General features: G+C 37.4%; 1 protein-coding gene across 12 annotated transcripts in view; it reads left to right on the top strand.

The window, feature by feature from the left end:
- The window catches only part of CNKSR2 (connector enhancer of kinase suppressor of Ras 2), a 208597-nt gene that overhangs the window by 64343 nt on the left and 127401 nt on the right, over positions 1-16853 (top strand). For all 12 annotated transcript variants that reach the window (XM_032100802.1, XM_032100801.1, XM_032100804.1 and 9 more), the window contains exon 5: positions 10511-10552. In XM_032100802.1, the coding sequence (XP_031956693.1) occupies positions 10511-10552 (42 nt within the window). The remainder of the gene's footprint in view (positions 1-10510; positions 10553-16853) is intronic.

The raw sequence follows: 16853 nt of genomic DNA on the forward strand, positions 1-16853 counted from the left end.
AAAAATACTTCATGACATGGAAGCCACATTCTTGAAGTTTTAAAAATATATTCATAGTACAGTGTTTATACAAAACACCCCATTTTTGATAAATGTTCAAGTAAGGGGTAAGTGTACAAGTAGGTAGCTTAGATAGATGTGGGGGAAAGTTAGAACCAAATAACTCCCCTTGAAAACAATTCCCAGGCAATATCTGCCTATATATATATATATATATATATACACACACACACATATATACATATATATAGAGAGAGATATGAAATCAAATGGGTCTTCATATGAGAGCATTAGAACTCATTGTAAGTAATGCTGACAAGAATTCAGACTCACCTTGTATCCTTCAAGTGCTGCTCCTATGCAAGATTTTCTGTTGTATGGGTTTCAAAGCAGCTCTCAGTAGTGGTGTGTCAGGATCCATATTGTTCTGTGCAGTTGTTTTCTTCACTTTTAAAAGTCAATATGTGATGCAGATAATGTATATATAGTCAAAAATAGAAACTAAAGGATTGTGGGAAGCATGAAACTGTTGTTTGTTTACAAGAAGCTATATCAAAGTAGTTTCAGTTTATGCTCTTTAGCAATGTTTTTCCCTTTTTCATAGTAGAATAGCTTATTTCTCTTAAAGCACACTTTTAAGGAAAATTTCAGATGTAATTTAATGTAATGTAAAAAGTACCTAAGGTACATAGCATTGATGCCCTTTTCTGATTCTGGTAGTTTGTTTCTGCTATTTGATTATACCTTTTTTCCCCTTTGAAATAGCTTACTTGCATGTATATTCTCTTGATTTAAGTTTTGAAGTGCTTTTTGAAATGGAATTAGACATGGAATAGCTCAAAGATTAAAATGTCAGTAATAGTCTATTGGGAGGAACCAGTACTAGAACTAATTTGATGACTCATTAGTTGTCATTGAGATAGCTGCTGTAAAGAGGTATGGGGTTTTCTTCCTAAAGTTGTGTAGTGCTGTGTATGTCTTTGATGTGACATTTTCAAAGTAGCTACCACCCTGTAAAGCCTTGTGAATTTGTTTTCTTTTCCATTCTCAGAGAAAATAATTTCTTTTCCTAGTGGATGAAAGGAAAAAAAAAACCAAAACCAAAGAACCGCCAAAATACTCAAGGTTGCTTAGTACGTAAAATACTTAGTGACCAGAAAGCAAAAATGAGTCGATGTTGGCTTGTTTGTTTATTTTTAGGCTTTTTTTCGTTTGCTTGCTTTTCTTCCAGTTTAATGATTGACAGTCTCTGAACATGGGGGGGAAATGAAACACAAAGCAGAGTAATTTGTGAAAAAATTGTGAAATATGCTGGTAAACCAATGCAGCTGTTCAATTTTTCCAAGAAAAGGAGCCTGAGTGGGTCAAGGTGACAGTGAAGGAGTTCAGGGACTATTAATTCACCCACTCATGGAGCCACGTGCAGAAAGTGGCAGAAGGTTGTTGGAAACTGAGATAAAGTGTAGACAGGAGACAAAATGTGGTTTTATATCTCACGTTTCCTTTAAACAAAAGCTTTTTTTATTAGATTGATGTGGGCACTGTGTCCATGCATGCTGAATGGCATCACAGTCTCCATCTTAACTGTGTAATTCTTTATAAATGGTAAATTTAATGATTAATGACGATGTATTAAGATTGCGTTGGTCATATCAGTAGATGCGAAGACCGAGACTCAGCATTTCTTTTACTTTCTGCTCCCCTTTCCCAGAGGCAGCCCAGTCTCTTTAACCAGGTACAGTGAAGCAAAATTCCAGTTCAGTACAGTGAGTTACAGAAACCATGTGTTGCTAAGTAGCTAGTAAAAGCCTTAAGCATTAGTAAGTGTAGTGTCTATCTTTATTTCAGGGATTTGTGTATGTTTGTTTGCTTAAATCCATTACAAATACATACATCTCAGATGATCCAATATGAAACATTCAAGTTGTAGCTGAGCCTGGAATGCCATCTACCTAAACATTATTACTTTTTTTCAGTTCAATTAATTTCATTTCTTCTGTTGGCAAAATAACCACTGAGAAAAAGATAAAACATGAAATATTTTGCTGCAGTTATATTTTTTCAACCATAATTATTTCTCATGATAGTACTAGACGAAAAGCAGAACTGAAAAATTAAGAAGTTATTTACCTCTAAATGGCCTTGGAAGTGACATTGAAAAGTTAAGAACGGCATAACACATTGTGCTACAAGCTCTATTTTGCATGCCAATAATAAAACACATAGTTTTGAATGCATGAGGCTTATTTAGAGGTGAGGGAGGAAAAAAGTGGTTTGACTTTGGTTTTTTTTCCTTGGATGGATGATTTTTTCCTCAATTCCAATCTCTCGTGTTGATAGTTTCAGTGGATTTTTTTTTTTTTTACCTGCTGAGATGTCATCAAGTAGAGAAATCATCTGAGGAGCTGAAATTTGCCTTAGACCATGTAAGCACTTAGATTTTGCAGGATATATGAGCACGTATCAGCAATTTTAGTTGGTCCTGAAATACTTGCTGTGGTTTCTGACTGAAACTGGCTCATTTTAGAAACAAGGAAGAGGTGTAGCTCTTTACATGCAAAGTAAGAATTAATATGTGACCAGATCCCTAGGGAAAGCAACATGATGTCTTCTACAGAAGGGAGAAATAATTGGAAATGGGAAATTACTTCGGAAAGATAGAATAAAGGAGCTTAGTGTACACATTGCATCGCTCTTAATCCAGCAAGCAATTTTTCCCAGTAGTTGCTTGATCTGTGGGTGATTTATGTAAGTTGTATTAAATTTCTACATGAAGTATTCTGTTACTATGGTGATAGGTGCCACTCCACACAGATTGTTTAAATAAAATTAAAGCAATTCTTTGTACTCAGTAAGCTGGGTAATTGCTATTAGTTTGTACATGAGGGTTATGAACTTAGAGTACTGAAGGTCTATTGCATTTTCAGGGAAAGGCTCTAGACTTTTAGAAGTATGTGTGTAGGTTGCATAAGAAATGTCCTTTTTTGTAGCATTTATTTAGTAGCTTGCATCGTATTTTCCCAATAGAGATTTTTTTCCTTCTCCTCTTACTGTAATGCCTCCTCACCATTCTGCTTTCTCCCATCTCTCTCAGTTCTTATGCACGTTTCCACTGGGGGAGGACAGAGGGGGTTCCGCAGGTTCAGATGAGTTCTGGCTTCAGTGTGGAGGGGAAGGGAATTATAATGGAATGAGGATGCCGTAGACCCAGTGGCAGGAAACTGCAGGGTAAGTGTAGCATAAGTGAGAAAGAAAGCAAATATTTCTGAACGGCAGTGGGAATAAAATCGACAGGATTTGTGTGGGAAGCGAAGAGGAGTTGAAAATGGCACCCAGGTTGTGAGCTTGTGGGACATAAGGTGGTGGAGCTGTTGACAGAGATAGGGAAAAAAGGGGGAACAGGGAGCGTTTGGGAAGAAACGTGATTTCAGCTTTTCAGCATACTGCGTTAGGGCTGGTGGCAAATATCCAGAAGGAGTTTCTGAACTGCAAATGTGAACAGAAGGGATGAGAGATCTGTGACTCATCTGCACAGAGATGATAATTAAAGCAGCATGATTTTAGGAGGCTGCTGAGCAATAGGGAAGAGGTTGCAGAAAAGGGGAGAGTTGAGGATAGAGCTCCCTGGGACTGTCGCAGTTGAAACAGCCGTAATGGGAGACTTTTCTGAGCAGCCCAGTGGAAAGAAAGTCATGGGAAGAGCATATTTTGGGATGGCTGCTTAGAAGTACAGTGTAGATTTTAGCAACATCTATGTAATTTTAAAAATTAATTTTGTGTGGCAGCAGCCAGGGGTTGTGCAAGCACTGGGTGTTGTATAGCTTAGAGGAGCTTGCTATTTCATTTTAGGTAAGAGACAGAAGAAAGGTATTTCCTTTCCCCCTCTTTCTCTTCCAAACATTTGTAATTTTCAGTGTCTCCAGGGCCCACACCTTTTGTATTCAAAGACCTGCTAGACCTCTTAAAATACAAGATGTGATCGAGTACCTCAGGAAACCTCTGACTCTGTCATGCTCTTATTTCTTTGCATGTTGCCAGAGAAGAATGTTACCTGCTTACCAGCTTCTGTAGCTTTTGGGGCATTTAAGTTTTTTTGTTCCTTGTTTTTGTAAAGAGGGGTTGGAGGAGGGGGTTGAACAGAGCTGTGTATCTGCCAGTTTGTATTCTGTTATTCCAGTAAGTACCCAGACATTCCTGTAAATCACAGTCTAAGCAGGGTTCCATAATATCCATCAGTTTTCTAATCATCATGCTCTATAGAACACAGCATTTTGTCATAGCCAGCCATATCCTGGGCTGCATCAAAAGCAGGTGGAGGGAGTTGATTTCCCCCCTCTACTGTGGTCTTGTGAGACCCCACCTGCAGTGCTGCATCCAGCTCTGAGGCCCGCATGTAAGAAGGATGTGGATCTGTTGGAAGGAGTCCAGAGGAGATCACAAAGATGATCAGAGGGCTGGAGCACCTCTGCTATGAAGACAGGCCAAGTGAGTCGGGGTTGTTCAACCTGGAGAAGAGAAGGCTTCAGGGAGACTTTATAAGCAGCCTTCCAGGGCCTAAAGGGGGCTACAAGAGAGCTGGAGAGGGACTTTTCACAAGGGCATGTGGTGATAGTTTAAGGGGGAATGGCTTTAAACTGAAAGAGGGCAGGTTTAGATTCGATATTGAGAAGAAATGTGAGGGTGGTGAGGCACTGGCACAGAGTGCCCAGAGAAGCTGTGGATGCCACATCCCTGGAAGTGTTCAAGGCCAGGCTGAATGGGGCCTTGAGCAACCTGGTCTAGTGAGTGTCGTTGTCATCCCTGCTCATGGCAGTGGTATAGGAACTACATGATCTTTAAGATCTCTTCCAACCCAAACCATTCTATCACTCAAGTCTACTGTTTCAAAGCTGTCATTGTTTATTCCTGCCATCAGCAGTATTAAATATCTTTTCCATATATTTTCTAATTAGTGAAAGGCTAAATGAGCTCAACCCGTCTTATCCTTGTACCTGTTTGGAAACTATGTACCAGTGTCTTTGTCCAAGAAAAATGATAAAGGATAATAATAAATGAAGGTTCACTAGAAATTATAAAACTTTTGCCACCTTCATGTGTTGGCAAAGCTTTAGACTTTGTTGTCATTGTTGTTGAGAACTTCTGTGAGAACCTTCAGTGACGACTCCAGCAAACCTCAGTCTTGTGGCTCTTTTGCTATAGCTGAATTGGGCAGAATTCAAACCAAATGAGCCCTTCTAGAGCCAATGGCATAAATTCCCTAGAGCTAGTGACACTAGAACAGGCTCCTTGAAGCAAGAACAAATTATTTTGCAGTACTGAGACTGAAGGGGCTGGAAGTTATGATCTGGGCATTCACAAGTTAATTATTTTTTATTGTTGCTAAGTAGCAAGACCAACAGATCATCCATTTGACTTAGACTGCTATTAAAGGATTCAGTTACACTTCTAATCCATTTGAGATGCAAAGGGATTTAAAGGATGGCTTGGCTTAATTCCAACCAATGGCTACATTGCTCAAGAGAGTTTTATGCCAAAGGTTTGGCAATCCATGAGAGTCTGAACCCTATTTTAAGCAATCATGTAATTCATTACTTTTGTTACAACTAGAAAACTGGAGTTTCATAGCTTAGAATATTTTGCATGACTTTAAAAACAGTGGTGACAATTCTATCAGACATCTGTTTTTAAGCAATATGTAAAATCTAGCTGGTGCCCTCTTAAAACTAGACATGGAAGATGAGTGGGATTGCTCATGCATTTTCCAGGTAATTTTACTAACTCTTTTAAATGGTATTCCTAACACAATTATCTACATTTTTATCTGGAGCACATTGGAAAAAACAGCGCAGCATTCACAAACACACACATGTAGATTGCCTTCCTGTAAATTCAGTTGGACTGCAGAGAAAAATAAATGAAGAAATAAGTGAAGAAGCTCCACCAGAAACATCATAAAAGCTGCCTAGAGAATTAATGATTTCGTGGCAAGGTCTTGCTCTTCATATAGCCTGCTTTTAGGCAATATTATTATCATATGAATTTACAAAGGACATTTTTGTGCTAATATGTTACCTGAGAATTGGGACATTTGGGATTTGTTCCTGAAAATCATGTAGTCTGCTTCTCTATCAGTTCTGCCGAGGAATTTGCCTTGCCTTGTAGAAAAAATAAATTAGGATGACTACATATACATGAGCAACTAAGGCATTCTGCTGAACAAGAAAATACAGTGAAAGGAGTCCATGCCATCTCTTGGGCACTCTGATCTAAGGATTACTAGAAATGCTGAAACACTGCTGAAAGATCTAATGCATATATTTCTGCATTTCTCCCTTTTTTTGTATCCATTCATTATTTCTGTGTATATATTTCATTTTCTGAACTATCATAATTTTATTCTGAAGTAACAGGAACTTAAGACTGCCATGAAGAGTGCAGTGCATCAGCTGCCTGGAATACATGGCAAAACCATGAATAATAGTAGTAGTAGAAGTAGTGGTAATAGTGATGGAAAGTTTTAAGATTATAGCCTGCAAGTATCCTGAGAGAAGTGTTTGACAAGTAATTGCAATAGGTAATTTGACAGGTTGCCAACTTGGACTTGTAAACCAGATCATACAGATGCAAAAATAGAAATGTTTTCTGCAGGATATTTATTCCACAGTTACAGTACTGGAGAACTGCATGAACGTTTTTTTTTTTTTTTAACTGTGGGAGATGGGAGCAGTAGGGTGAGTTGGCAGGTAGTATCTCAGTAGTTTATATTTTGAGTTGATTTGAGATTCAATCAACGTGGGTCCAAAGAAAACAAAGAATAAGAAAAGTGGTAATATAATTAGCTGACCCCATTCCCCACTTCTGTGAGATACTAAGACAAATGTTTAAAAAGAAGGTGGTAATAGATAGGAGAAAAAAAAAAGGAAAAATATAGCATCATAAACACTGCTTTTGAAAAAAAGTCTACAGATATTTGTATTTTATATATGTTGTCTCATGTCTGATTTGTTCCAGCAATGTCTCGGGTGGGATGAGTGAGATGTGTACATTTTGCAGCATTGTCACCAGTCAGTTCTGTCTAATTCAGAGGATCTAATTTAAATGTCCTTAGCAATTATTCCTTGTGACAATATGCTAGCATCTGTGCAGATACAATTTTTTCTGTAGAGACAATGCAAAATTGTGGTTATGAAGGTCAGAGCTTCTGGAAGAACTAAGTAATGCCTCTCAGTTACAGTGTAGTGTAGGTCTTGCTAGTCTTAAAATTAGGTTTTGAAATTATACTGGGATTGAAAACACAGAAGAACGCTCTCCTTGATTTGTGTAGTTTGTTCTTGCTGCTCTTATCTTCCTCCCTTACTGCTTTTTTTTTCCCTTACAGTTTTGGACCACTTGTTTCTCTTTTTTTAGGATTTTAGCCTGGTTCCAGCTAGGTGGCAAAGGTCACTTTTTCCATTTTTATGCCTGAGGCAGAGCTGGAAAGAGTGACCATGGAGGTCTGATAGTAGTCATAAAGTTGTTTCATCATATTTCCCTTTTATTTCTCTCTTTTCTCTTGTGGGTGATACTCTCCCATTTTCTTCCCTTAAATTACTAATGGCCAATATTCGACTATGTCTTCAGGAAAAGTAAATTAACACTGCTTCTTTTGTTGCTTTATTAACAACCTGTGTCATTAATGTTTTAGAAAATAATCCACAATTAGAAGATAACCTTATAGCATTTCAGCTGAAGTTTTGGTTGGTTGGTTAGAATATCACATAACCTAGCTTCAGGTATAGGATGGCAGTGAACATATGTGCAAAGTTCAGAGAATAAACAGGTAGAAGTAATATATCTCCTCCTCACTCTAGCTGTGTGTTTCAGTTCAGGGGTAATCACAGTATTGGTTTAACTAAGTGAATAGCAAATTTTTAGCTTGTGTAGGAGTAAAGCTTGGTTGCAGATTTTTGTGTGTGTTCTTGCTGTTCTAAAGTAGAAAAAAAGTTGATGTTAAACTTGCATATGATCTGTTTCTTGCCTTAATTGCAATGTTTTGAAACCCTAGTTAAACAGATACTAAAGAAAATCTTTCAGGAGTAAGATACAGGCTTGTATGGAAGAAAGAGACATTCTCCAGGTGTGGGTGGTATGCTGCTGAGAATAAAAATTTATTTCTAATTGCATAGTTAGAGACTTTTTATAGTTCTCAAGTGCTTTAAGCTCTTTTAGTTGAAATGAAATGGGTGTGAAAAAGCAGTAACTGTAAATGGTAAAGGCCCCCAGTAATAAGCAGTCAGCTTACCATTCCACCCAAGGGGTGTTTGTGCAGGGTGGGCACAGTTGTCTTCAGTCCCTGCTTAAAGATAAAGCACAAGGCAGCAAGAGGGGAATAAACTCTTGCCTATGACAGAAAGTGGCATGTGGCTGTTGCTCCTGGGGTTGTTCAGAAGCAGTCTCAGCCCTCATCTCTAGGGATGGCTGCAGGAAGTGGAAACGAGCTGCAGGGATCAGCTCGGTGACCTTTTCCTAGGTTTCTTTGAATCCTAGACTTCAGGGCTGCTCTGGGCTATGCCAGCATGGTTCTTGACATTCCTGCACATTTCCCAGAGTTCATGCTTGAGATATGTTTAGTTGGATGTCATTCGTGTATGGAAAAAGTGTATTTTGGAATTGGTTTTTTTACCTAAGCATTGCATTTGCTGTCCTCCAGTCTTTCTGTCTTTTATGGTTTACTGAACTGTTGATATTTCTCTTGCCTGAATATGAAGATGTAGTATCAACAATCTTCTGTTGCTATGTGATGAACTCATTTAGCAATTCCTCTGCCCAGACCCTGGATTTGTAGGGAATTGTGTGTTGAGGAGGGAAGTTCAGGGTGAATCTATTCATAGACTGGATGCCTGAGAAGTTTTCCACTTGTTTTACTATCTTTTGTGGATTAAGAAATATTTTAATTTTTTTATATATATAGTCTTGGTTTGTCAGAAAGAAGCATATTTCTTTAGCTTCTTTCATGATCGTGGGGGAGTTTCAATTCAAGGATTTAGCAGTATTTCTCTGTTGTTCACTGCTTTCTTGTTTGTCATAAACCACTACAGCATTTGAGAACCCAGAATCCTTCTTCCCTTAATAGTGAGACTACTCAAACAGTACCTTCTTTAAACTGAGCATTTAAACTTACAGTAAACTCTTCCTATTAGCAATGAAATTATTATGTCTGCTTGAAAACACATTTTTGCTTTAATATAAATGTTGCAATCTCTTCCTGCTATTTTTGCAAAATGATTCATAAGTAACCATGCAGAAAATAGATGTATCCAGATTGAAAATGTTACATGCCCTCCCACATATAACAATGAAATGTGTGTTTTGCTACTAAGATTGCAAATACTTCATTGATGTCTGCATATAATTAAATGTGTTAGATTTTCTTTCCGGCCGTACTTACTGGCAAATGTTTCCTGAATGCCAACAGCTGTTATTAGGAAAATGCTCCCTGATCAACCTGCTACTTCTGCTTAGGTGGCTTTATGCAAAGCTTAAGAACACATTGGCTTTTCTTGCCTGAGTAACACTTGAAGTTTCATGGATTGAAAGTTCATTTTTTTTGGAAATGGTTGCATATAACAGAGTTGGTTTTCTAGCAGGATAAGTTGATTTTAAAAAGAGACTGTAAACATGAAACTTAGTCACATTTTTCACGTGGTTTGTTAGATAGGATATAAAGCGTCTGTTCTAAACAGAGCTTGCACTAATTAACATAAAGTTACAGTGTCTGAATGAACTTAAGAGTGGTTCTTTCACCAATATTGGTTGTATATCATGTGCTCCCTGCCTTGGTAATTCCATTTCCTTATATCCACTGAGATTCTGGACTGTCAGAAAAACTTTTGCAGTCCCAGCCTCCCATCTGTTAGTCTTGCTTGTGGAAGCTGCCTCACATGCTGTGTGAGGTAGCAAGAATGTACACGCAGTCCCAGCAGGTTGTGTGTGCCTCAAGTTTCCTTTGTGCTTTGTGTGCGGTGTTTCTCCTCCCTCCTGTTGCACGGTGTGTTACAAACAATTAACTCTTCTTCCCCCTGCACCAAGGTTTTCCTTCCCTTCTTCAGCAGTGTGCAAAAATTCCTGTTCAGCTGAGCATGAATTGTTCATCTCAGTCCCGTAAGACTGTTGCTGGTGCCTTGTTTTCCAGTGTTATCAGTAGGAGCAGGTCATTTTTGTCCGTGCTCAGGGATGGCTGGTGGAAGGCACTTGTCTGGTGTACACGTGACTAACTGGTATGTGCCAAAAGCATGTAAAGTGGAGAGAGTGTTGTCTGTCTCAGGGAAGGAAACAAGAAGAACTAGTGAATAGGTATAAACTTTTACCAGTATTTCCTTTCATTTCAGTGCTTTCTTTCCATTCTAAGTCTTTGAAATATTTTGTTTCATCCTAAAGACTTTGCAATTCGGTTCAATTCTTTTAAGGATAACTCAAGGGAGGGAGAATGATTGGACTGATTTAACCTGCTTTTTCTGCTTTACTTTTTCAGGATTGCACAGTATATGAAACAGAGAATAAAATTCTTCATGTGGTGAGTACTATTTGGATTTCTGATAACAAATTTTGTACAGACCACATAGAATTTTAGAGCTGTGTATTTTGTGCTTTTTGTATGCAGTGCCAGTGTGATAACCAACTAGACTGGGTATGACTGAGTGAATGTATGGAACTATTTGTCAGTAGGTCAGGAGCTATGAAAGGGTTTGTATTTGTCTGGCTCAGGCCCATCTGTTATTTGTAAACCATGATTAGAAGAGTGATTTTTAAAAAAGGCATTTTTTTGAAAGAGATGGTTGCTAGGCTTCTATGAAATCATTATATGTTTCTGTTAGTGATGTAGCTTTATTTATACAGCTTTATTCCCCATAGGAGCCTGGAGATAACATAATGGTAGGAAAATTAATGCAATGCTTCCTTTTAAATTCTCAGCATAAATACAATGGTCTCTTCTCAGAATCTGTAGTGCTACTGATAGTAAATAAAGCAGATGGAAGTTATCAGGGCATCAGAAAACATGATGAGTTTGAAAGGCTGGTGCATAGAGAGTCAAAAGCTTGAGTAAACCTTGCCTGAGAGCTGCACCCAAGTTTTAGGTATTAAATTGTGTTTCATATTGTGGCTGAGCTTTAGTGAGTATTAAGTTAACCCACAGCTTGTTTCTAAAAGTTAGAAGTGAAGATAAACTCTTTAAGGGTGAGTAATGAATTAGTTTAGCTTATTTCATATTCACGTAGGTTTTGATATCTTACTATTCTTATTACCGGAGTTCAAGCAAGAAAATACTGCATTTCTTTAGGTAAATTTTTAAATACTTTTTTTTGTAATTTATTTTATTCATAGTGTACCCATATGAAATGCTTGGCAGGCTGAATTCTGTAAGATTTTGATGCTGTGGTTTCACAGTGATGTGGAATAAAAAATCTCCTTGTATTTTTAAGTTTTGCTGACATTTTTTCAGGTGTGAGACATAAACAATTAGCAAAATTAGTGAGGCTGACATGGTCATCTATGCTAGGTCAATGTCTGCAAGTATTTAAGTAATAAAGTCTTTTATTATGTAATCTTGGCAAAAGTTGAAGTGCTGTAAGTTTGAAATCTGTATATATAGTCTGGTTTTCAAAGCATGCTTGTTGTCTTCTGTAAGAGCTGAGAGTTCTGACATGTTCTTTATACACTATATACCATGTACAAATTAGCAGAAAGGATTGTAAAGGGAGCTGCCAGGTTTAGAGCATATGAAGCATCACTTTGTGCAGTCATCAATAGACAATTTTGAAGAAACTGACAGGGATTAATTTGAGATACATGAATGCACAGAATCGAGACAGGTTTCAAAAGTTATCTTACATTATTCAGACTCTTGTAGGTTTATTTCTTTAGCCTGCAGTAACTTCACTGTGGTCACAGGTGGACATAGGTGTAAGTGTACGCTCTGTGATTACTACTGAAGCTTGAAAGAAAACATGAACACAAACAGAGCGTTGAATGTTGCAGTGAAGCCATGGATTAAAAATGACCCTGCATGGATTAAACATGACTATATGAGGATTAAGCATGAATATATGTATTACATGTAACTTGGATAATTTCTGACCATGTTGCATATCAGCTGATCAGTGGGATTTGATGGGGGAAAGACTGACCAAAAGCAAGTGGTGAAAGATGTAAATCTTTGACTAAATAATTAAACAAATGGCATTTGAGGTCATATTTTTAGTTTGCAAGTTAATTTTTTACATGTGCAGGGGAAAAGGTTGATGATAGAATTGGAATTGAAAGCAGTCACAATTCCCTCTAACCCTTCTCCTTGAAGAGAGAAAAAGGTGTTGTGGGTTTAGCCCATTAGACAATCTGGGGGGAGCAATCCAACAGTAAAAATAAGGTTCTCTGATACAAAAAGAATAGTAGTAAATTTTGGGAAAGATGTAGAAGGAAAGATTGAGAGGACACGTGCACAGATATTGTAGGACAGAAAGTAAATTCTTTTTTAAATCCCAAGATCATGATATTCCAAGTCCATTTTCAGAGTGGATTTCCCATCTGAAGTGGTGTTTGACCAGCATCCCATCCAGCTGCCTTTAAATAATCAGATATAAAACATAGAGCTGTGTTTGCTGAGGTGACTTAGACAAGAAGTTGCATTCAAACCTGCTCATCCCGTGTCATTTAATGTACCACTTTCTCTTTATGACACAAGGAAAGAAGTTTTCAAAAAAGTGAAAGGAAATGACTTACAGTCAATTAGCATTTCATGCAATTACCTTGAGGAAATGATTATTGCAAGGTATTGTTCTTACTAAAGATTAAAGTCAAATTTTAAGAGTTCTTCTCACATAAGTAAAAAAGAACTAGAGCTACAGATCTGAAAAAAATATATAACTTAAAGAAAAGTTGTGTACTCTTACTTGTTAGGACACCAGGATATTTACTGCCTTAGGAGCACACTGTTGGATCAGAGTAGGAGATTTTTTCCAGTGCACATTGTTGGTGGTCCAGTGACTATGTTGAACACCTCCATTGTACACAGAGTGAACAGGGGGGTTTTTTGGTTCCTGCTGTGGTTCAAGGGCTGGAGCTCAGTAAACACACATCTCTTGTGGGGATGCTGCCCTGTTTCCCCTGGAGTGAGCCTGCTTTGTGCCAAGTCAGGGAGCAAGAGGATGGATGGGCACAGTGGGGATGTGAGACCATCCTTCCACTATCGAAGTGCAAACAAGGAAACCTCCAAAGGTAACCCATCACTGAGTCTTCATGTCTTCCTCGACAGCATCGTGAAGAAGGCAGGATCCTCAAATAAATGACTGATTGGTTTGTTTTAAGTAGGTAGGGCCAAAAAATAGTTCATGTGCTTATATTCTAACAGCACAAATTTTTTTTGAAAAGCAAATGAATGCCCTCTTTTTTTCAGAAGTGATGGTGTGGGTGTGCATGTGGAGATTGCTGAATCACCTTGTCCACAGATAGTGTGTGTCAACGTGAATTAATGTATTCACATGCTAGCTTTTCAGGTATTTTCATTTTAAGACGTTATTTTGCGGAGACAGAACTCTATAGCTTCAGCTTATATTCAAGACAGAAATAATTTTGTTTGCTCCAAGCAAGTTGAGTTTCAAATGCTTTAAAAAAGCATTTTGATTGTCACTTACGGTATTAGGTAGTAAACTAATCTGTGTTATTCGACTAAACACATAAAATGTATCTAAAAGGAAAAGGTCTGATTGAAAGATTATGAAGTTTTAAGAAGAAATTACCTACTTAAACTTGTTTATTTCTTCTAAATGGAGTTTCAAAGTGTATCTGGGGAAAAAATGTCTGTTGTATAATTTTTTGTCCTAGAATTGTAGGAGTGTTGAAAAAATTAATTTAAAGACAACGACATTTCTTGAAGTTTGGGGTTTTTTTCCTGTGACTTCGTTCACAGAAACACTTGGTTTCTGTGGAATAAGAAGCATAAACCCACACAGGAATAATGTGTTGGGTTTTGCTTATTAAAATGTTGATATTTCTGAAATATTCATGAATAATGAGAAATGCTTCATATTTCTGCTGCTTCATTTTTCAGTATGTTTTTTCCAGGGTGGCTTTTATTAAGTAAGCAATGTAATAAATAAATAGTTTAATAATAATAATAATTTCTTGATATAAACAAAAAATAAATAGCACTAGAAAATAATACCAACAGAAGTAGATGGCAATAGAAAATACTAATTTCAGAAGAATAGGTTTTAAAATACACTGGGCCTAAATAGGAAAGGATAAGCCATAGGTGTGGTGCTGGCTTCAAAATTGAAAATTAGTATGCTCTTGCTAGTTCATATTTAAAATCTTTATATTGATTTAACTTGAGATGATAAAATATTTGGAAAACTGCTCAATTTAAAAGGCTATCATTTTATATCTGCTTATTTGGGGGATTATAAGTTAATTGTTGCAAATGTCTGAGTGGAGCTTTAAAACGTTTGAAGAATAATTCATTGATTCCATCCAGCTGTTCAAGGCTGTATGTGATGGAAATATCCAGTTCAGATTAATTCATGTGAAGCAGTAGAGTATTGAAGGGAGAGCAAAGCTAGAAGAACTAATTACAGAAAGTAGAAGCCAGGCTTCAGTCAGATTAATAATAAGTGTTAACTGGAAAATTTTCGTATTTTTTCTTTTAACTGTTTTGGTTTAATTCCATAAGAAAAAAGACTATTTTCTTAAGGAGTTTCACTTTTTAAAAATTAGGCTGCATTTCCTGCAAAAAAGAAAATACAATTTTATTGAGTTGGAAAACAGTAGAAAGTGAATCTGCAGAGAGAAGCTAATTGTCAAAAGTTTTTTGAAAAACAAATGAGCTATGTAAATTTAAAAAGAGTTACTAAGTTGAAAAAGAGAAGAACAAGCAATGGATCAAAATGTTCTCTTTTTCCAAAAGCCTTGTTGAAACCACAGTGATGATAATTTGCTTCTGCCCACTATATTCGAATATTTGTTATAGAAATATAATGGACTAAAAATACATTGTCAAAGGTATCACTTTTACAGTCTTAGAAAAAAAAGATAAAGTAACCACCTTCTGCCTTTCAGGAGTCTACACCTTGTAAGTTGAATTGAACAAGCTTCATTCTAATAGAAGCTTCTCTTTTTGCATCCAAAAGAAGATATAGTTCACTGTTTAAACTTCGTATATTTACCAGTGCATGTTCAGGCCTGCTTGGTTTTAAGACTGCTGGAGTTACTGATATGTTCTGTACAATATAACAGTTGTTTTGGACTGAAGTTAATTGGTTAATAATTTTTTGGTTTGGCTTAAGTTAATTAAACTTCATTCATCTTGGACAGCTGTAACTAACTAAAACAACAGACTAAGCTTAACATTACCTGGACATTTTTTCTTACTTTTAGTCTTGAAAGTCCATATGTCTTACTGGTATCCTATCCCTCACTCAAATGCCATAGGTGAGGGTGCTGATGAGGGAGGCTGGTGCTTTTCTTGCCCTCAGTCCTGCCAACATGTTTAAGCCAGGATGCTTCAGTATTGCAAATACTTGGCAAGATAGATTTTAAACTTGGTCACTAGCCTGCGAGGGTAAAATGAAGGGCAAAATGAAGGACAGGGACAAACCTAAGTCTGTTTGCTTGACCAGAAATTCTTGGTGACCCTAGAGCTGCCCGAGTTGAACAGACTGCGGATGGACGGGTTGAGGGAAGGCCCCTGAAGCTGTGTCCATGGGCGCTTCACTCTGCTGCAGAACACAGACATTTTCCCAGCACAAATTGGAGTAGCTACAGAGTATTGGAACAGATGCAAATCTAATTTAGTCACCTTTGTGTCCCTATCCCCCTGGCTGAAAGAAGGAGCAATTGTGGAAAAGCTGTTCGAAATTGGTACCTTACAGTCCAAAAATTCAGGTAGAAAATAAGTATTATCTGTCATTCTTCATGCTCTGAGGCATAAAGTAGTTGCCTACTGAGGGAAACATAATGTTTCCCTTTGAATTTCTACCAAACAAGGTGCTGTGTGGTGATATTTTTTGTTCTCCTTTGAATCATTTAGCTTTGCACATAAAGACTGTGGTGTAGCTTCAATCTGCAATTATAAGTGTGTCACTTGAATAGAGAGGAGAATTTATTACTGAAGTGCAGTGAAGAGTTACTGCAAAAGAGAACTGAAATCATTGCTTCAAGGCTTATAGTGAGAACAGGGATGATGTGACAAAAGGAGAAAATGTAATTATCTGTTGGTTTCGCTCAGTTAATCTTTTGTAACTTGCTTTTTTTTTTTTTTTTTTTTGGCCTGGACAAATCCTTTCCCTGTGCACAGATACCTTGCACACTGGGAGCTGAGTGCAGCTTGAAAAAGGCTGGGAATTTTTAGTGCCTGCTGATGTTTGTGGGAGCAGTTGGATGCTCAGCTTCCTGCATATCTTACTGTAACTAATACTGCACTGCAGCAGGCAATCAACACCTACAAAGAGTAAAGGATCCTGATCTCATTAACAATGTTTTCATAATCAGAAGTGTAGTTTTACAAAGCCTCCAAAGGTAACTACCATTTGAGGGAAAAGGTGACTACCATCTTATTTTAGTGGAACTAAAATACATGCCTGCAATACAGATTGTCCTGAGTAATTATGCTGAGAAATAACGTGTTCATAAATTGCTAGGAACAAAATGAGTAGAAAAAGTGCAGTGTTTGAGTGCTTTGAGTGCCACATGGCAACATCTTTGCCTTGGAAGGCCCTGATCCACTGAATAGGTCCAAGGTCTTTTCCCATACAGTTGCCTAATGGGGAGGAAGCATGCACCTGGTGAACTGACTGTCTTGTTTGTATGCCGATTTATGCTGA

Source organism: Corvus moneduloides, chromosome 2 (genome assembly GCF_009650955.1).
Source record: "Corvus moneduloides isolate bCorMon1 chromosome 2, bCorMon1.pri, whole genome shotgun sequence".
Taxonomy (NCBI): domain Eukaryota; kingdom Metazoa; phylum Chordata; class Aves; order Passeriformes; family Corvidae; genus Corvus; species Corvus moneduloides.